General features: G+C 42.4%; 1 protein-coding gene across 1 annotated transcript; it reads left to right on the top strand.

Moving 5' to 3' along the window:
- Window positions 1–201: 201 nt before the first annotated feature.
- Window positions 202–13,955, top strand: NDC1 (NDC1 transmembrane nucleoporin). The gene is given in 20 exon segments (XM_015870717.2): window positions 202–258; window positions 343–463; window positions 1,049–1,095; window positions 1,097–1,154; window positions 1,992–2,166; window positions 2,394–2,532; window positions 2,875–2,998; window positions 3,180–3,186; window positions 4,297–4,329; window positions 4,919–5,051; window positions 5,700–5,792; window positions 6,849–6,930; window positions 7,770–7,925; window positions 8,954–9,205; window positions 9,327–9,445; window positions 9,690–9,740; window positions 10,248–10,311; window positions 11,442–11,542; window positions 12,459–12,619; window positions 13,695–13,955. Coding segments are annotated over 20 exon segments (2,022 nt in total). The 5' UTR covers window positions 202–216; the 3' UTR covers window positions 13,759–13,955.
- Window positions 13,956–20,945: the final 6,990 nt, after the last annotated feature.

Genomic DNA, 20,945 nt, shown 5'->3' with positions numbered 1-20,945 from the left:
GCGCAAGCCGGGACTCGCGCAGCGTCCTGTCGGGGAGGGCGGGGAAAAGAGGCGTCGCGCGCCTCCTATTGGCTGCCCCAAGCTTCCACCTTGCCTCCTATTGGCCACCCTGGGCATCCATCACGTCTCTTATTGGCTTCCCGCCGTGCTGCTCCGGAAGTAGCGTGCAGGAGGCGGCCGTTGTGTGGCGGAGGCTTTGAACAGCGCCGGGCCGCCATGGAGGGGACGGCGGGGCGGCAGCGAGCACTGCTCCGCCAGGTGAGAGCCGATACCCCTTCCATCGTAACCCCTTCCATTATAACCCACCTCTCCCTCCTCCTCCTCACGCCATCTCTTCCCCAGGTGCTGGGTTGGAGGTTGGCCGCCGCCGTCTCCTGGTCCGTGCTGCTGCTGCCCGTCTGCACCGCGGCCTTCGTTCTCCTCAGCGGTGTCCAGCCCCTCCGCCCGCTGCGCTGGATCTCCGGTACGTGCCCTTCCACCCTGCACCCCCCCCCCGGCCTCCTCCCTTCTCCTTCTCGTCCTGGCCGAGCCCGTTTGTCACCCAGAATCACAGAATGACCCGGGTTGGAAGGGACCTCAAGGATCATGTAGTTCCAACCCCCTGCCTGGCAGGGCCACCAAACATACACCTTTACTAGATCAGGTTGCCCAGGGCCCCGTCCAACCTGGCCTTGAACACCTCCAAGGACGGGGCATCCACAAACCTCCCTGGGCAGCCTGTTCCAGGGCCTAACCACTCTCCTAGTGAAGAACTTCCCCTAACATCCAACTAAATCTTCCTTCTTTTACCTTAAACACCATTTCCCCTAGCCCTGCTATTGTCAACCCTTTGAAGAGGTTTACTTCCCTCCTGGGAGTAATTTCCCTTCAGGTATTAAAGGCTGCGCAATGAGGTCACCCGCAACCTTCTCTTCTCCAGGCTGAACAAAACCCAAACTCCCTCAGCTGTCCTCATAGGGGAGGTGGCTCCAGCCCCCTGATCATCTTCGTGGCCCTCCTCTGTCACTGCAGCCATCTGAGGGCTGCTCGTTTCCTTTCTCTCCTTTAGATTCTTTCGATGACTTATATACATCACACGTCGTCTTCTGCGTAACCTTTCATGATGTCTGTGGTGATTCTGGCTATCAGCGTGTTCAACGTTGAGTTTTATGCAGGTGGGTTGTGTGTGCGTTGCTATCACAGCCAGTTCAGCGGTTGGCCTGTGAGAGGTTTGTATTCACATCTTGCAAATTTCCTTTTAATTAACATAGACAACGCATTAAAGGTATTTTTGAATAGGGATGTCACTTTATATTTAATCTTTATCTTTAATCACTGCTGCAGTGACCAAGGGAGGGTGTGAAGATCATGAGTTTGAGTCAGAATGGGACTCAGGTGGCAGCAGGAGGGGCACTGCAGGTGTGATGCTTCATGGCTGTGTCTCTCTGTTGCATCCTGGACCATTAGGGCCTGGAGCATCTCCCCTATGAGGAGAGACTTAGGGAACTGGGTCTGTTTAGCCTTGAGAAAAGAAGGCTGAGAGGGGACTTGATCCAGGTTTTCATAAACATTACCTGAGGTTGTGGGAGCCATAGTGGTGCGCTGTCCTCTTTTCAGTAAGTGTGTGGGGATAGGGACTAGGGGTAATGGGGATGAAAAGTACAGCATAGGGAAGTTCTGCACGAATGTGCGGAAGAACTTCTTTACAGTTGAGGGTGACGGAGCACTTGGAACAAGGCTGCCAGGGAGTGGTGGAGCTCTGCTTCTCTGGAGATATTTAAGAAACCCGCCTGGCACGCCTACCTGTGGTGACATGGTGTAGGGGAGCCTGCTTTGGCAGGGGGTTGGACTCGATGATCTCTAGAGGTCCCTTCCAACCCCTACAATTCTGTGATTCTGTGATCCTGTATCTGGTGACTGATTCCAGCTGGAATTTCTTTGATACTAATGGCTTTTTAATGAGGAGTCTTATCGCTAGCAAATGAAAATTCACTATTGGCTTCTCTTTGCAGTTGTGCCATCGATCCCATGCTCTCGATTAGCGCTGATAGGAAAAATAATTCACCCTCAGCAAGTTGTCCATTCAGTTGCTCACGCCGTCATGGGCATGTTGGTTGCTTGGTGCGCTGCTGTTATGACAAAAGGAAGGTTCCAATTTCTTGCTGTGCCCTGCACGTCTTCAGAAAGGTAATGATTTCTATGTGTTAAGGGTAAGTTATGGAAAGAGCTTCTGTTGTAAAAGTGTCCTTCCTAAATGTTAGAAATATCCAGAAATAAGTAATGGGAGTTGGACATGCTGAGATTCCGTCACAGGTACTGACCAGGAGAGTAGAACTGAACTTATTGAATTCCAAATGCTGGATTTATAATAAATAAATAAAATCCCTTAATTAATATGAAGTTCTCTCTTTTAGCCTCGAGGATGCTGTCCCTCAGATGTGCCTCAATGAATACCACCTCTTTTTTCTACTTTCTGGTGCTTTCATGGGATACTGTTACAGTCTCTTATACCTTATTAACAACATGAATTATTTGCCGTTTCCGATCATACAGGTAAGTGGTTTTATAGATCTTAACAGAAAAATAAGCAAAACAATTACTAAAATATAGCCTTGATTGTTTCTATCTTTGAATGTTAGCAGTGCCAGCTGTCAGTTGGCCTTTACCAGTAGATTAAAGCTGAGTGAGTGTATCTTTTGCAGAAGGTGAACTGCAGGAAAGCAGCACTATATGAAGTGATTATTAACATGAGGGACTAGCAGCAGAGGTTACTCAAAAGCAGAAAGTCCTTTTAGACCACAGGTTTTGAAGCGGGCTTTTCATTATTTTGACTGTTTCATCAGTTTGTCCAGAAAACAGAATATGAAACTATGCTTTTTTTTTTTTTGTTTCTAGCAATACAAATACTTACGTTTCAGAAGATCTTTGCCTGTCCTTGTTAAACACAGCTGTGTGGAGTCGCTGTACTTGGTTAGAAACTTCTGCGTTGCGTATTACTTCTTTGGTAAGGATATATGAAGTTTGAGTTCCTGTGTTTTGAATTCCTTTATTTTAACCAGGCAATTTATGCTGTTTTTCAGCCTCCCAAATCGCTTCCTGAAGGCACCTGGGCTTATTTAATTAAAGACAAGTAATGTCTCTCTAGAATAGTGAGAAGGGGCACAGTTTGTGTGCTGGTATTAACTCTTAAAGCCTTACAGAGTTTTGGTTAGCATGTGAGAAATGTCTCTTATTCCAAAGAGGTTAACACCTTACATAGAAATTTCTCACCTGGTTGGTAACATTACATGAGTAAGAATATCACAGTTTTCTAAAAGACAACTGGGAACAATGGTTTTCTAACCCAAAGCCTGTGTTTTTGGACACTGTGCCAAAACATTGATCCTCCTCCAGAGGGTTGTTTCTTGTGTCCTTTTCTTGGAAGGAAATTCCAGTGCAGGCAGCTGTGAAGTAACTTGCAAGTAGGAGGAGCTATCAAGCTCTAACCAGCTAGTATTGCAGAGGGTGCATTTTTGAAACCTTTTGGCCACCGTTTGTGTGTCTGTTCTGATCTATGTGAAAATACTCAAAGCCTGGAAGCCAAGTAGAACTGAGGAATTTTGTTTTCATTTGTAACTTATACACACTCTCTCACACACACACACACACGCATATATACACACACACATTTAACCCACTATTTTATCTCATGGGTAAATGTTTCTATGCCTGGCGTGCTCCTTCCATTGTCTGGTATTGGGAATAGTGTCAGAGCTGAACCTGAAATACTAGCAGTGGGTACAACTTCTGTGTACGTAGTGCCACTATGCCTTAATGTTTCTAAGCAAAAACAAGCACTTTGGCTTTATTCCCAAGTGTAATTTAAGTTATTTGGAGACAACTTGGGAGAAAAAGGCAGTTTGCATTCCTTCCAGGAGAATCAAAGTTTGTTTCTTAAAGTGATAATGATAAATTCTACTGATGGGCTCAACTGGGTTGGCCTGGATAAAATGCAGTGAGGTTTCTTTTATGTTAGGGTTGTACTTAGGATCTTAAATGATTTTAAAGTATACTAGAGCATTTTCCATTGGGGAACTGCTTCAAGACCAGTTTCTTCTCTATCTTTATAAGTACTCTGATGCTGTTTGAGCTGTGATGAAAATAACTATCAAATTACTATTGACTCCTTTGATAGAGAAGAAATACAAGTATTCCTTGCACACATACAAGGCCGTTCTTTGCCTTTGTGTATATGCATTCTTCTTGTTGGCCTGTTGTGTACATGTTTGCCTGTGTTTTACCTCCTTCAGTGCTGTGCTTATTTTTTTTGTCCCCTAGGTTATATCCCAAAATGGATCTTCATATAGACAGGTGGGTAGTACATTGTGCTGGAAACTTGGAGGAGAATATCACCAACAGCTGCCTTTCCTCAGGTAGTCCAGCTTAGCAGCTGGTCCTTTGTGTATAGCAGGGCTCTGTTCCTCTCCTGCCTCAGAGCATGGGGAGCATTGAGGGCTTCTGGAATAAACCCCATGAGGGCTATCAGCCCCTGGTAAGAGCCATTTTGTAGTGAGGCAGTAAGAAACCCTTTTTGATAGCTTTCATTTCTGTAAAACTGAAATATCTGAAAGGGTATTCTCTCCAGATCTCATTTGTGTTTTTAGGATGTCTTCACTTTTATACATCACTGTGATTCTTCTTCAGATAGGGAAATGGGAGCTTTTAATACCCTAATTGACTGAAGTGATGATTACAGTCATTTATTTCATGTAGCTTTTTCCTCAATTTCATTAATTTTAATTTCATCTGATCACCTCTACTAGAAAATTAAAGAGATGTGATCTCATAACATCTTTGTGGAGCTTCTTGAAAACCACCAACAAAAGCAACAATAAGCAGCTTACTAAAGATGTCCTCCATAATAAAAATACTTCTGTCTTCTTGGTTGATTTATTTGCAGTAAATTGCATCCTCTTGACACTCTGTCTGGCTTATTGGATCTCTCCTTATTCTACCATGCCTGGTTATCTGGTGTGTTTCTTCTGGTTACCTGGTACATTGCGTGGTTGTTCTTCAAGATCTACGCTACAGAGGTTGGTATGCTGTGACAGTGCTAAAGTGTCACACTGATGGTGCTTTCTTTTCATAAGCAAGAACTTGTGACACCTGGGCGGGTTAAGTGGGAAGGTAATATCCAGAAACAAGATCTCAGTCCAATTTATCAGCAGAAAAGATAACGAAAGGTAGTCAATGTTCTGCAAGCCAAGCTCTGGAAATCTCAGGTTTCAACAAGGCATCAAAGTACTCCAAAACAGAGATGTGTTAATAGAGTTCAGGCTGCCGTATTAAAATAGACTTAAAGCAGCCTTGGGAATTAATACATTTTTTGCATTTTCATTCGATCACTGTTAGAAATTAATATGGCTAAAAAAAGACCATTTGAATATATAATGAATCGTGTTAGGATAAATCAGACTGTGGCTGTGGGGGTGGTGGGAGTGAGGAGTGCTGGGGGGGGGGGGGTGACAAGGAAAAGGCAGCAAAGAATCTCTAAGAATCTTGGTTTCATTATTTAACAAAAGATCCCTCCCGTTTTCCACGGGGTTGTTTGTGCTGTAAAAGACAGGGTGTGTGCTTTTGTAGTCCATCATTCCCAATGAGCCCCGACTCAGGTGTGGTGTTTCTTAAGCTTTTATTTCCCCTCGTGTTTTGTACTGTATGACACTGATGTTTATTTTCAGACACATCACTTCCCTGTTCAGCCAACTTTTGTTGAGGAGACAGACCAATGCCTGCCTAAAATCTTAAGCAGCAACCCTCCTCTCATTATAAAGGTAATTGGATTTCTGCAGTCTTCCCAGTTAGAAGCTGATTCTCAAACTGTGATTTGCTGCGTGTCAGCTAGAGAAACTGCTGCTAGTTCTTTATAAAGCTGCCTCAGAATGGAGTCAGGCAGTCATACTTAATGGTGAAAACTTGTTTAGTACTGACATCTGCTGGTGCTCGCCATGCTATACTGCTTCTAGGCTGAAGGTGGACTCATTTAGAGGTGAGGGTGAGATGCATACCTCACGTTAGTTTGTAATGATGCTGAAATAAAAGGTTACTAATGCTTTCTTTTTTTCCATCGTGGTAAGCAGTAATTGTGGTGTTTGCCTGTGATAGACATTAGACAAACTTACTGTTTGTAATAATCAAGAATTGAAGATCTTATATAAGAAGTGTTGTGTAAATCTAGGTAACGTTTGCCAGCATGTGGAAGATCTATATTTAATGATTATACAGATCTCTGATCAGGCTAGAGATAAAATGGGATTAAAATGAATTGCAACTTAACATAGGCTCTGTTACATTATCAAAGGAACTGTGAGGAAGAATCAATCACAGCGCAATTAGTATCTGCTGAGATTATGAATTAGACTGAAGTGTCTAATTTATAATTGGGTCTTGCATAGTGAGGGAAATCTGGTTATCACTGGTGTGCCACATTCATTACTTAATCACTTGAAGAAGCAGTATTAGGCTTTGTGCTGTTGGCACACTGCAGATGAACTCTGGCTTGCAAAAACAGTTTGTTCTCTACTTGAGCTCTTTGTCTCTGAGTTGTTAGCTATTAAGATTGAATAATTAAAAACAAAAAGTCTTAGATTTTCTCTACTGATAAGTGCTTCCTTTGGAGCTGAAGCTTTCCAAAGCTCTGCTCAGATGCTCTATCCAAACTGGCCGTGCGAATACATGCAGTTTTTTGCCTCTTTTTTTTCCATCACGTGGTTTGTTGTAGTCTGTGTAAACTTGGTCTTCATCAGGACTGCATTTATATGGATAACAGCAGGTTTTTAAGGAACCTCCTTGGAATTTGCACTTGTGAAAGCACTTTCCTTTCCTTGCAGTTTTTAGCCTTACAAGACTTGATGTTACTTTCCCAGTATTCTCCTGTTCGACGTCAGGAAGTCTTTAGTCTCAGCCAGCCAGGTAAGAGCTATTTTATTTTCTTTTTAAATTAAATGTTTCTCAAAGGTGTTGACGAGTCTTTTTTTCCTTACCTGCTGTGATGTGTGCTGTGTGAGCTATGAGGTCACATAAGTAAAAGTGTCCCTGTGATGCCTTTTCCAAAAGGATGCTTAGTTCTCTGTATTCACATTGTTTCATCTACTCAATGAATACCAGCCCCTGTTATTTGATTTAAATGATAGCCATGAGGAAACGCAGGCCTTAAATTATTGAAAGCAAGGTCCTCATGACATCACCTATCAAATAACCCAAACTGGATAATCCAACACATGTATGTAAGACCAATGTTCAGATGTGAAATTAAACTGAGCATAAATAGTGGGTCACCACTGGAACTGTGAAAGCAAAAGAAGGCCAAGATTTCATTTAGTATACAAACCTCTTTTTATATATGAAGATATGGCAGAGAGGGGCAGTTGAGGCTGCCTAGGAACGTTCAAGAACTTTGTTACTCCTTATTAAGGTTTCCCATTACCATTGATATTACTTTGTTCATTTTAGTTGTTAATTTCAAATCTGGTGGACCAAACTGCTCGCTTTCCCCCTTGCTTAATGGGTTTCACTGAAGTCTCGTAGAGTTATTAATTGCCAGTAGGATGGAATCTGTCTGTGTTTTCATCTTCCTTTCAGTATAAATAAACTGCTACAGTAAAAATGCACTGTGGCTTTTAGCAAATGGAATGGTGCTGTGGTCTTTGAAGCTTTTGCTGAGAGCAAATGTGCACTGCTAGAATAGATATGAGGATACTGTGGAGATCAAACATACCTACTGCATTTCCCTTTTATGTGAATGCTGCTAGGTGGGCACCCACACAACTGGACTGCGATATCAAGGGAGTGTTTGAATCTTCTGACTGATCTGACCCAGAGGTTGATTGCTCAGCAGGAAGCTGCAGCAGCAAATGGGAGAGCAAAGCAGCAAGTGGGAGAGATGAAAGTGTCTCCGCAGACTCCAGGTATGTGAGGAAATGCTCATAACTCTTTGTAAAGCACGAGAACACCAATAGACTAATGTATCTATGTAATCTGAATTAAGTTGTATGGAAAAAGGAGTTGGGGGGGTTTCAGCAAATAAATGGAAATGTTAAAAAAGGAAGTTCCACCCATGTTTCATTTCAATCCCCAAAACAAATGGAAAGCTTCGAAAGAGTGTGCTTACTTTGTGTGATGTTAGATTCAATGCGGTACACTCTTCCACACTTGGATCAATTAAGAAAGTCTCATTATTAGAGTTTTAGAATATGACTGAACCTGTAAGACCTGCTTTGTAACTTGGATAGCTGTTCTTTTGGTTACCTTAAGAAGACAAAATTAGTTTTTGTTTTCCTGAGGGCTTGGAACATGTTTATGTGGTTCACTGAGCATCATGGTAGAAAAAGAAGAGCCAGTTTGAGTCTCAAGCTGCATGCAGCTGGCACGCATTTCAGGTGTTTCACATAGTGGATTTGGGCATCATTCCTGGCGACAGAGCTATATTGGTACAAGGGCTGCCAGGTAACTGAATCCCTTAGTAGTTGGTGCCTGGGACACAAGCGTACTCCTGTCCTGGGAGCAGCATGGGATGGTTGGCATGTCAGAGGTGAATTTCTTCTAGTGCTGCTGTTCCCTTGGTATTTGTGGCTGATGTGTGTTTCTTACACACCAATCAGAAAGAGCTGCCATTCTTATTTAGGAACTGTCCTTGGGTAGCCTTGTTTTCTAAGACTAATACTAGAAATTCCGAAAGCATGCTTTATGATGATACATCCAAAGCATTGTAATGCTAGTTAGCAGAAGGAGAGGTTCAGGAAATCCATCATCAGTTTGAGAATGAGTGGAAAGGGCTTTTAAAACACTCCATGCTCAGGTTGATATGTACTGCTTTGCAAGGTCCAGGTGGAAGCAATATCTGTTAATGAAAACTCTTGACAACACTGAAGTTGCTGAAGTAGCAATCCAGTAACAAACCCATGTTTGTTTACATGCTGTGTGTTTCTGTTGTTAGGAGCTGCGGTGGCAGAAGATACCCCTTTCCAGTTACAGAGGTCTAACATTATTCCCAGAGCTGCCATGTCTTCACTGGGTAAATCCTCCTTAATGCCTTTAAAGGCATCGCCTGGGTCTGATATTGGTTCACCTTTCAGTTCACCTGCCTTAAATTGCAAGGCAGGAATCCTGGATTTAAGCTCTCCTTGGCATGGATCAGTCCAAAGTCCTCTCGTGCGAAGGGGACCAAAGCTGTGGACATCAGGTTCAGGTGAAGACTTTACCACTACACTTGTTCTTATCTTCATAGTCATAGATGCCAATAGAGATCTACATGCATAAGAAGAATAGTGACAGAAACTTGTTTTCTGACAAGACTATTTCTCTTGTAGGTCTGCAAATGAATGGTTCCCGCCATGAATCCTTGCCAGTGCTCTCTGTTGCAAGAGTTGCCAATGAGGCAGTACAGCCAAGTTTTCTTTACACGTGGCTCCAGAACAAGCAAGAACAGGTAGAGTAAAAGTTGCAGCACAGGTAGATTACAGCCAATACAGCTTAAGTGTTCTCTCTACTGAAAGAACTCTTCATTTTTGAAAAATGAATACTTCCTTCTTCAATTTGCTTACATGACTTAATGAAACGTATTCCGCCTCACACTCAATTCCTTTTTATTGTGAAGAGATGGTATAGGTGAGGAGACTGGACTTTGCTTGCCTTCTTGATAAATACTCGTTTTTCATTTTGTTTCTTTTCAGATAAAAAACTTCTTATCAAGACGAGTGCTGATAATGTATTTCTTCAGCAAGGTAGTCATGATTATATGTTTTGTGAGTGATTAGCATGGTCTAGAAATGCACGAACATCTGAGATCTGCTGTTGCAGTGCTTGTCTTTTACATGTTAATATTACTTGAAAATTAAGTATTTGAACTTGAAAATTAAAATTACGAATTACTTAATTAATTGAGGGATTACATTGCTTATTTAGCCCTTGAAAACTGGTTAGCTAGTATACTTGATCTCTAAAGTCCCTTTCAACCCGCACAAGACTATGATACTACGATGATGATGATACTTTTTCATTTGGAACTTTCACTTCTAGCTAGAGCTGTGTGGGCAGCTCCCACCCCGAAAGAGCTTTGCTTTATTGAAAGATCAGATTTTTTGGGTATTCCCTAAAAAGTTGTCAGCCTTATAGATCTTTTCTGAGGAGAGAGCTGTGTGAACCTGTGAAATGTGTGTTATTTAATTGAAACCTGCAGTTTTGGTGAAAGTTTTAGGTTGTGTGCTTAGAATGCTTTGATTTCTTCTCAGCATCCGGAAGCCTCCATCCAAGCTGTTTTCTCTGATGCCCAGATGCACATTTGGGCATTGGAAGGTAAGCAGTTTCTGTTCCTGGCTTTTCTGCTCCTGTGGTTCATGGGACTACAGCAGTTAGAATTATCTGCTTCCAGATTTTTGGGTCTCTGTGAATACTTTGAATCTATTTTGCTAAAAATACAACCGCTTTTCTATAACGTGTATAAAGAAAGATCTCATTCACTTCTCAGTTTTGAAATCCCATGCAGAATCTTTTAGTTTGTTCCATAGAGACAGTGATTCCTGGAATTGATTTCTGTGGCTTTTCTCCTTCATTAACCCATTTATCACCTTTGTGTTTTCTTTCAGTAAGAAATTCTTTTCACAGCAGGTTTTCTTCCTGAAGTGTCTTTCTTTATTAGCTGGGGGTGTGGAGGCAGGCCGGCATTCGAGTAGTAAGTTAACAAATAATTTAGAAGAAGTGGTCCAGAGAGATCTAAAAAAAGCCATGAGCGTGTGGCTGCACAACAGGATTTTCTTGATTGCTTATCTCAATGTCAAGCGCAAACACCAGTGTTTTTAGAGTCTTCTGTTGGATTTCACTGTGCAAAAATCAGTCTTTCTATGTTAGGTGTTTTAGGGACTGATGGGACAGGTTGTGTCAGACCAAAGGTGATGAACTAAGAAATATAGTCAGGAGATGGGGATCATAAATATGGTTTTGCAGAAGAGCAGGAAGTATCGTTTGTGTTTTAACAGGGGTTGGTGAAGTAGGCTGCAGTGCTTTTTAATGTGAAGGGTTTAAAATCCAGTTCTCTCTTCAGAGTAGTCAAGTTCTTGTATAAGCTGTACAACAACTTAAATAATCTGGGAATGTTTCTGCATGACTAGGATTGTGAAATAGCACTTGTCTGTTGGTTGATGTCAGGTACAGTTCTGATCAGAGGAGCGGAAAGGGAGCCAGTCCTCTTGTAAATATTTTATGTAATTTCTCTTCTCCTATCATTAACCTCAAGCTATTGTGCAGCAGTCAGACAAGTGACTGATGTAGCCCTGCAGCAAGCCAAAGCTGAGGTAATGGTCATCTGGCTGCAGAAAGTCCTAAGAATTCCACCACGTTAGTAGAATCTTGAGGGAAAATGTGCTCTTTGTGAACGTGTCAGAAGTTGAGAATTCTGTAATTACAGCAAACTTCTTTTTCCCCAACAGGTCTGTCTCATTTGGTAGCAGCCTCCTTTACTGAAGACCAGTTTGGAGTTGTTCAAACTACACTGCCAGCCATCCTGAATACTTTACTGACCCTTCAGGAGGTGAAAACCATGAACTTTTCCTTACCACAGAACAGCTTGATGCGAGGAGTGTGTTAACTTTGTGTTCTGACAGTGCTGACCAGTCCTAACATTAAAGTTGTCACTGCTGTAAATGGCTTCTCATCTTCAGTTAGTCTAAATGAAACAACCAGTTGCTACTATGTTCATTACAGAACAGATGGATAAAAGCCTTGTTAGATCTTTAATATGTAGAAGCAGGAAGTGCTGAAATATTTTTTTACTGAAATATTTAACTGAGCACATGGTACTTGTTTTTAGTTAAACATCTTGTTTTGGGGATGCAACAAATATCCTACATCTTAAGCTTGCTTAGGCCTTTATCTTCAATTGGCAGAATACGATCTGCAGCACTTGGAGGCTTTGCAAACCACGAGAGATAAGATCTCAAAGCAATGCTGAGGCATTACTCAAACTCTCCAGTTGTTGATGTTTGGAAATGTGTGTATTTAAAGAAAAAAAAAAGATTTGTTTCGAAAGCTGTGCATGTCTTTTTGATACACTCATTTTACACTTCCTTAATGGAGATTCTTGGAAAGGATTTTGAAGTTATTAAAGCTTCTCAGTATGAGTCGTTTATTCCAAGGAGAGGTACTGGGGGAAAGAGCAGGGAGCACCTCCTGTGTGTCTGAAGGAAGCAAGATGTAACACAAATCAGAATTGGTTTTGTACTTAGCATTTGAGACTTAATACCAGAGAATCTTGTCTCATAAATCTTGATACTGTATTGGTGGTCTGGAAACATAAGGTCAAGTTTGATTTCCAGTGCATTTTTGTGTCTTGGTGATGCTTTGGAGCTTCTTTTTACTTTGCTGTATTTAATAAATGTTTTGCTGGTTCTATTATAAAGTAATTGAACAGACAGAGTGAGCTCATCTATTTCTCTTTTCTCCATTAGGTTGTAGACAGACATTTCAAACTGCCTCATGTTTCTAGTAAACCTCCCAGGAGCTCAGGGAGCCTGGTGGATGCATCGTACAAAACACTACGGTTTGCACTGAGAGCTTCCTTGAAAACAGCACTGTACCGGATAACCACCGTCTTTGGAGAACACTTAAAGTAAGAACTTTTCTTCATGGTTTCTCACTTGCTAAGTTTTTAATTTAAATGTTACTGCAGGAACTGTGAAAATGACCATTTGTGTAAGAATCCTTTTAGGACTTTATTCTAATGTGGCATCTTTGATTCATTTGTTGAACCTTACAACATTTTTGTGTATGTATATGGTCCCTGCTAGAAACTTACTCAAAGAATTCTGGGTCCTTAGTGAGTTTTTTAATGAATTCATTAAAAGTGGTCCATGAATGTCACTGAATGATTAAATCTTAGCTGCTGAAAAGTGAACTGACTAAAGGTAACTGCCTGTTTAGTGGGAATTGATTCTTGGGCAGCCTTACTAAATGCTTCTTGCTTGTCCTATGACTGATGCTCAGCTTCTGTCACAGCAGACTGACTTCTGTACTTGGTGTCTGAATGTGCAGAGCTGAAACTTTCTTCACTGCCCATCTCCATGCGGGGATGAAGTGTCACTCAGTTTGGAAATGTTATATATACAGGAGAAATCATTTTGAGATTTTTTTTTTTCCTATTTAATTCAACTTTGCAAGTCTAACAATTGGTCATGAAGCTCTATCAGGGATCATTCAGATGGGACATTAGGAAAAACCTTAACTGAGATGGTGGCTGTGTGCTGGAGCTGGCTCCCAGAGGCAGGGGGTTACAGAACCAAGCTGCCAGAATTCGACAAGCATTTGGACAGTGCTTTCAGGCTTTGGGTTTTGGTTTTTAGGTTGTTATCTGTGCAGTCAGGAGTTGGACTCGGAGATCCTTGTGAGTCCCTTCCAGCTCACAATGTTCTTTGATGCCATGATTAATTGGGTAAAGAAACAGATGAGCTTTCTAGGGATAAGTGTCTTTTAGTAGTGGGAGCTGTTGAAGAATTGCCATTTTTAAGGATTAATACCTACTTTTCTGTGTGTTTTTCTTGGAACTCAGGCTTTTGTACAGCTTGGTTTTCTAAATTCCAGCTTGAGTGTAGATGTTTATTTCAGTGTGTGCTCAGTTTTGGCATGAGGCTTTATTTTGTGGTGTACTGCATTTAATGTAAAAACTTATGATCTGTGTTTGTTTTTAGTGCAGTGCAAGTTTCTGCAGAACATAAGAAAAGACTTCAGCAGTTCTTGGAATATAAAGAATAAAGATCAGATTTTGATACAGCTACATTTTTTTGGCACTTCTGGTAAGAAGAAAGTGGGACTACTGAGCCTTTTTATCTTCTCTTGTTGAAAAAACACATGGAAGCACAGGTTGCAGAATGAAACTCTTAACACTGTTGAAAATCTCTTCCGGTTTTGGAAGAGTTCATCTTTTGTATAATAAAATGTCTTAAAATTCATCTTGCCTTCCTTTAATACCACAAACAGGTGAGAAAGCCTCGGTTCTTATTTTATGTAAGACTGTCACATTTAAAATTAATCAGACTTGACTTTGCCACTTAGGTTCTTTGCTGTTTTTCCCTTATATATTCTTCCCTTACTTTTCCTGCTGAAGGGCTGAGTGGAGACGTACACAGATACTTCGTGTCCCTGCGTGTTTCATAGATGTAGTTGCTAACACTTTGAGCTCAGATGAAGTATGTACTTTAAGAATAAGGAACAGATGTGCCAAGGAATAAAACGTGCTGCTCTCCTGTAGGATGGGAATGTTCCTTCTGAGCAAAATGGGTACGTGGAAAGATATCGATAAGACACAAATACTACTTGAAATTATTAGCGTGGATTTTATTGTCTTCAGGGTAACCTGGGAACAAGTTCTGACCTACACTGAAACATACAGGAAATATGGCTGTATTTGGTAAAAACTGAAGGTAGTGATATTGTGCATGAAAGGTTGGATCAGCAGCTTTCTGTTAAGGTGGACATGAAGGATCTTTGCAGCATATCCACCTTTTTCAACACAACGTAATGATGGGTAACTTCTGATGGAAAATCACTTTCTTAAAAGCATCTTTAAAATGCTTTTAAGTGCTTAACCTTTTTTATTTGCAAGCAGACCTTTCCAAGGAGTTCGAAAAATGAACTGTCCCATTTTTAAACTGACTGCAGTTACTGTGATATCTACAGAAGAAAACTTGCACAGTGTGTGAAGTGCTGAGGTGCAGCCACAGTACTTTTATCTCAAGGAAATTACAGTAAGGTAAACTAGACGGTCTTGCAAATAAATGCAGTATGATGAGGGGAAAGAACATTCGGATCTTCCTTCTTCTGATCTCTACAGTGCTGTTAGAACTCTGAGTTTTGCTGGAGAGTCCAAGATTTGAAGATGACCAGGATGTCATCACAGCGATGTGGTGAAACAGTGGCTCACAGAGCAGCTGTGCAGTAATAATTGCTTACCAGGGGCATGTAAGGTTTAGGAAGGGACGAAAAGCCCAATTCTAGTGTGAGACCTGCATATTAATTACCCATTATAAAGGCATTTAGTTTGTGTATGCAAACTATGTGTTAGCTTGATAATGGGTGTTATAACAATATTGTTCCTTTTGCAGAGGTTGGTTACAGCAAATGCCAGACAATGATGGACAGCTTTTCGTTGTATTTTAAGGTTAGACACAGTCTTTTTTTTTAAAGTTTTCCCATGCTTAACTTCTACCAAAGCTTTGACTGTTAAGTCAAAGCCTCTTGCCTGCCTGCTTTAAGTAATTTGCTCCTTTGCTGGTATTACGATGCACACCTGAAGTTCAAGTGATGCTTTAGCTCAGGTGTTAACTGTTGATCCAGATAATTTGGTTGAAAGTTTCAGACAAATTTTCCATACCTTTAAGTGGATGCAGAATGTTGTTCTTTATTGCTCTCTCTCAACTATAAGCTCAAGTTGTAATTAACAGTGTTACGGCTGCCAGCAGCAGGGTTAAAATGCAGACTTCTTTTTACTGCCAGAGTGCTGGAGGTCTGTCCTCCTTGTGTCACAGCAGAGATCTGCACGTGACATCTGCTAATGTGCTTTAGATTTGTGGAATCCTCAGTGTTTGACAGAAGAGCTTTCAAAAGCTGATTGCTTTGTAGTTTAAAAGCTATGATTCTTAAGGAGCTGTAGTGCTTTTTATTTAAAGTCTTTACTTAAGTGAATCTTTAATAGTGTCTTGTGCTCATTATTGAGCGTGCAAGAATATAAAGTGTACATTGAGAGCCCTCTGAAGGTAACTGGCTTTCAGAATTCAAACAGGTAACACCGCATTTTATTTCAGTGTTTAGGAATAACGTTACTCCTTTGGCAAACTGTGCTGGTGTTTTGTGTCCTCTTATATACTATTTAATATCATAACATAAAAATAATCACCGTGAAACTTCTGTGAGGTATGGGAAGTCTCTTGAGTTCATTTTTATTTTCTGGGTAATGAGGAAAAAAATTATAAGGGCTTTTCTTTTACAGTTTGTTTCTCTGTAACTGCAGTTAAATCAGTTCTCTCAAGCCTCATAATGTTTCTCATCTGTTTAAGCATCTCTAAGCTGAGCTGCACCTTCTTACTGGATTGCATATTGCAGGCACAAGTGAAACTGATAGCATTTGGTTTGATTGGTCTTCTGGCAGCCTTGTGAACTACCTGCCTCTCCCTGCAGATTAACTGTAGTCAAGAACATCTGAAATCATTTTCACCACAGCTGCAGAGAGGTTGGCGGCTGATTGTTCAGATCTGCTTTTCTGTTGTAACTGAGTAGTGGAATGCTACCAGTGAGTAAGTGGAGACTTTAGTTCTTAAGCAGCCCCTTATAAATCTGATCAAAGCCCAATCCTGCTTCCTTTTCTGAGACGTGACAAAAAAAGTGGGAGTGCACACAGCGATTCCACTTCTTGAAGCTACCGTGTGCCCCTGGGTCTATCTGAGGGAACTATGCAGGACTTTGCCCTTCAGGATGACTGTCTTAATGCCAGTTGATGCTCGAGCCTGAATGCACCCTTCAAATGAAGCGGCTGTAATTCTGTTGCTGCTGATGTTGAATGGAGGCTGTATTGTATGTACTGCTCCCTGTGTCTTCAGGCCTGAGGCAGCCCTCTTCCTGCTGCTGTGGGCTTAGAGGGGTTTGATTCTGCTGGTAGACCAGCTTCAGACAAACCTATAGTATAAATAAGCTGTGCAGCTCCCTCGTGTCTGAGAAAACAGGCTGTAAGAGAGGGAATAAAACCTATGCTGTACTTGATTCCAGAAAACAAGAAATGAATTGAGAAAGACCTCACCTTTCTGCCTTTGCAGCAAATAAAACAAAAACTAACCCTTGGGACTGCAGCAGAGCGAGTCAGACAGGAGCTGGTCTCTGAAGCGTACCACCAGATAACTAACAAATGCAAGGGGACTGGTTCCCTGGGTGGCCTGCTGGATACACTGACTGATTCTGCTGATCCCTGATGATGGGACAGGAGTTCTCTCTCTTTTTTTTTTAATGTTTTTTATTTAATTTTAATCTCTGTGAAGTGTAAATCAGTTTCAGTGGTAGGATGAATTTCAGAGAAAGCTGTGGCCTGAACAGCGTGTGTACATGTTTGTGCAGTCATCAAAGGAGCTGAGTGAATAGTGAGCCCTGCTCCCTTCCCTGCCCCCAAAAAGCACACCAAAAATACCAGCTTTGCCTTTTGCTTCTTAAATAACTGCTTTTATATGTGAAACGATTTCTGCTTTATCACAGAGACACTGTGCAGCACTTCTGCTCTTCTCAGATGGACACTATCTGTGAGACGTTCAGGCTTCATTTGGAGCACCAAAGGTTGAGTTTAATGGCTGGAGGTGGACGTGTATTCTGCTGTACATACAATGCTGGGAAACACTAAATAACCTGAAGTGGGGTGGTGGTGGAGGGGGGCAGCCATTGGCACAAGCTACACTTGGAAACTGAAGGGGATGCTTTCAGCTTGTGGACCTCTGTTGTGCAATGGGGCTTAACCTTACCCACCCTCTGTCACCTCAGACTGCGATAACCAAGTCTTTGTTTGTAAATCAGCAGGCTGTGGTAGCAGTGGACACCACAATGCCCCAGAGAAAACTAATTCTGTATTCTGTGCAGGGTTTGGCTGGTGTGCAGTGAGCGTATCCAGTGTGTGGTCCAGACGCATTGCCAATAAAGAGAAGTCAGAAGTGACTTGCTGCCCATTCAACAATCTCTATCTTCAGTGCATTGGATATACAGACCCCCAGGCAAAACGACAAAGACTGCGGGGCCACGTTGTAAGCCAGTGTTATAATTCACTTACAGAAGGCGTGAAGTTGTACCAGTAATTCTAGTTCTGGCATGTCCTAACTGCTGAGGATTGGATCTGGATTTTACAAGCTGAATGTTCTCAAGTTGTGCTGGCCTGTTTGCCTGCTTGTTTAGGACTTGAATTTGTTTTATTGCCCGTGTTCCCTACACGTAAAGTGAGAGGTTAATCTATTTATGGGCTGATGCTGTGGAATAACACCAATAGATGGTTGGGCCAGCTCATTGCAGGTGTGAACAACCATGTCCTGAGTGGAAGCAAACTGAACCCCTTATTTAGAAGTGAATGTCTTTTGGGCTTTTTTTCCTTGTTTTTCTAGAATTCCCCTACAATGACCTACCAGTTAACTGGGAGGGCAGGAAGCAGGGAAAGATCTGTAGCATTATGGCGGCTTTTGGAGGAGATGCTGATCACTTCTTGCAGACTCTGCAAGACCAAGGTGGGCTCTAGATTATAGTATGGCTTTCCCAAGCACGCTGGTTATTTAAATGAGACTTCTAAAAGATGAGTGGCATTGATCTGAGGAACATCGTTCTTTTATCTACCAGAGCTATAAAATCTGTAAGTTATGAGGCAGCAGCTGAGTCCATGGCTACGTACTGCGTGGTCAGTTTGACCCTGCTGTCTTAATTTAAGAGGTCACTTTAAAACCACTATAAAGAAAGGCTTTGTGCTGCCTTAAAGGGCTATGGGCGATCTCTAAGAAACAGGGATACTTGCAGAGACAATCCCTTTGGCTCAGTTTTTGTTTGGTTGTTTTTCTTTTACTATCTGTGGTGCAGTAAATTAAAACAAAAACAAGTCTGGACTTGGTGTGCCTTGGTAAATAAAATGCTGTGCGTGAATCGACAGCTTGTTTGCAACCAGGTTATTTATAACAAAGTTTTTGTTATTTCTCCCACCAGAGAGGTTGTTTTGCTCTCTATTAACAGAATGCCGATGGTTACCAAAGCAGGCAGACAAAAGGCCTCACAACTTCAGTTGTGTCCCTTTAAATTTTTTGCTTGTTTTGTTTTCTTTCAAATGAGTTCCGTGCTGGAGTAGAAGCAGGGATTGCGCTACATGAACAGATTAATACTTCAACTCTCGTTGTTTGCACTGCGCAGCTCACCTTACACAACTGTTCTGCTTCATTCCTCTCCTACCACAGAACTGCTGCTCGGGGAACTGGAGTTCTCAGCTTCTCTGGGTTTCTTTCTGCCAGACGACCTTTTGTGAATGCTCTGACTGCACTATGGAGGTGTAGGACTGCCCAGGTTCTTTGGCTGGTTCTGGTGTGAGTGCCTTGTTCCCTACCACCTGGTGCCTAAAACACATGGGCAAGAAACTCTCTGCTTGGTGTTACAGTGACAGGGACCCAGGTCAGCACCCTGGTTATGGGCTGGCTATTTCTTGGTTCATGTGAACTAAGATTTCAGTCCAGCTGGGCGTGGAATTAGCAGTCATCAAGCAGAATTGAGTGGGCAGATGGGTGAGCCTCTTGTTATTTATCACCTGTATCCTATTCATAACCTAGGGAGGAAACAAATAGGGTTATGTAGGCAAGCAGCTGTATTCCCTGGGAAGTTTTAGCCCAGATTGCAATCTTATATCTGACTCAAGATGAAACAAATCCTGGGGACAGGCTTCAGAGGCCAGAGATGCCCCATTTGCCCTAATTGGAAGGTCTTCAGTGATGAAGACTCATTAAGAATGGGAAGAAGCAACTGGCATAGCCATGATCTGATATGTTGTGATCCCATTATAGTCCTCAGCAATGGGGAATGAGAAACAAGAAGGCAAAATATAGAGTGATCATCCTTGCCCTTCTATTAAAAGGGAGGGTGCTGATGTCATGGGGAAGAGGCCAGTGACTGATTTTTCATAAGGGCACAGATTGGGAGACACCCTTGTAGCTCATGGATGTAGCTGACAACACTGGGTGCATCAGTGTTTGCTGCAGAGCTCGTGCATTCAGCAAGTCATGGTGACCCAGGGCATCAAGCAATCTGAGCAGTGACTGCACTCGTTTGGCCTTTGTTCCAGAACCAGAACATATGAAACATCCTCTGATTCACTTGGGGAGAAAGAGAACTGCTTAACTCTTTCACAGGCACAGAGATTCAAGAGGCACTTGTTCCTCCAGTGGAAGCTGGGAGCTGCGATTTGCTTTGCCCCCATCTACGGGGGAAAAAAGCCTTTTTGTCTGTGTTATTGCTGAGCCGGTGGCGGCACCTGCCGGCGTTTTGCAGGATATTCAGAAGGGTGAGAGCCAGAACTAAGCAGCGCTTTGGAACCGGGTGAGCGTGGCCTGAGGTGAGAAACCCAGAGTTAAGCAGGTTAATGAGGTCAGAGGTGTTAAATGATGTTCCTTTTCCTGCTTGCCAAGAAAGAAAATCCCTCTGGGAAGTGATACAACATCTCCAGTGCTACCTGGTTCCTTCCTAGCAAACTCTAGATATTCAGCCAGCATACACTGATGTGGTTGGTTTGCACAGGCTGAAGCTGTGCTCAGGATCCAGCCACACTCGAGGTTTTGCTTTGCTGGAAGCAGTGGATTACCCTGGTTACACGGCGTTCTGGAACAGTATTTCCCTCTATAAATTTTATTGCCTCTTCACTTGTAATTGAGGCTTAGGGCAGTTACTGCAGCGTATTTCTGTTGTATGTAATTATTGTTTCTGCTAGCACTGCCAGGTGACTTCAGCATTTCCAAAGTGAAGATGAAGAGCTGTTCCATATTGAGGGCCCTGATGGGTTGGGGATGGATAAAGGTGAGCAGGGAGCTTGGATGCCTCCTCTCCTGCCCATTCCCTTACTCTGGGGGTTGTGTGTGTTATGATGGTGACAGATAAAGCTCTTGAGTGCGGTGCACTGTGCAGCACCTGTGTTCTGACTGCAGGGTGCTCCTCAGGAAGGGCACAGTCTGCTGCCTCCTCCATAGCTGTCCTTTGTGCTCCGTGTTTTGCTTTCCTTTAAGTTCCATGTGAACAGGAAACCTTTCCAACCTGCTGTCGGGTTCCTCTCGCAGCTGCCCCTGTGCACACCTGTCCCATCAGCGGGCTGGTGCATCTCGGATTATAGCTGTGCATCGCGGCTCAGCCTGCGCTTATTCGGGATGAGGCCCAAGCTAATAAAGCCCGTTCGATTGCTTCCA

Source organism: Coturnix japonica, chromosome 8, assembly GCF_001577835.2.
Source record: "Coturnix japonica isolate 7356 chromosome 8, Coturnix japonica 2.1, whole genome shotgun sequence".
Classification (NCBI taxonomy): Eukaryota; Metazoa; Chordata; class Aves; order Galliformes; family Phasianidae; genus Coturnix; species Coturnix japonica.
Note: the sequence above shows the minus strand (reverse complement) of the source record. Positions and strands in the feature narration are given on the sequence as shown.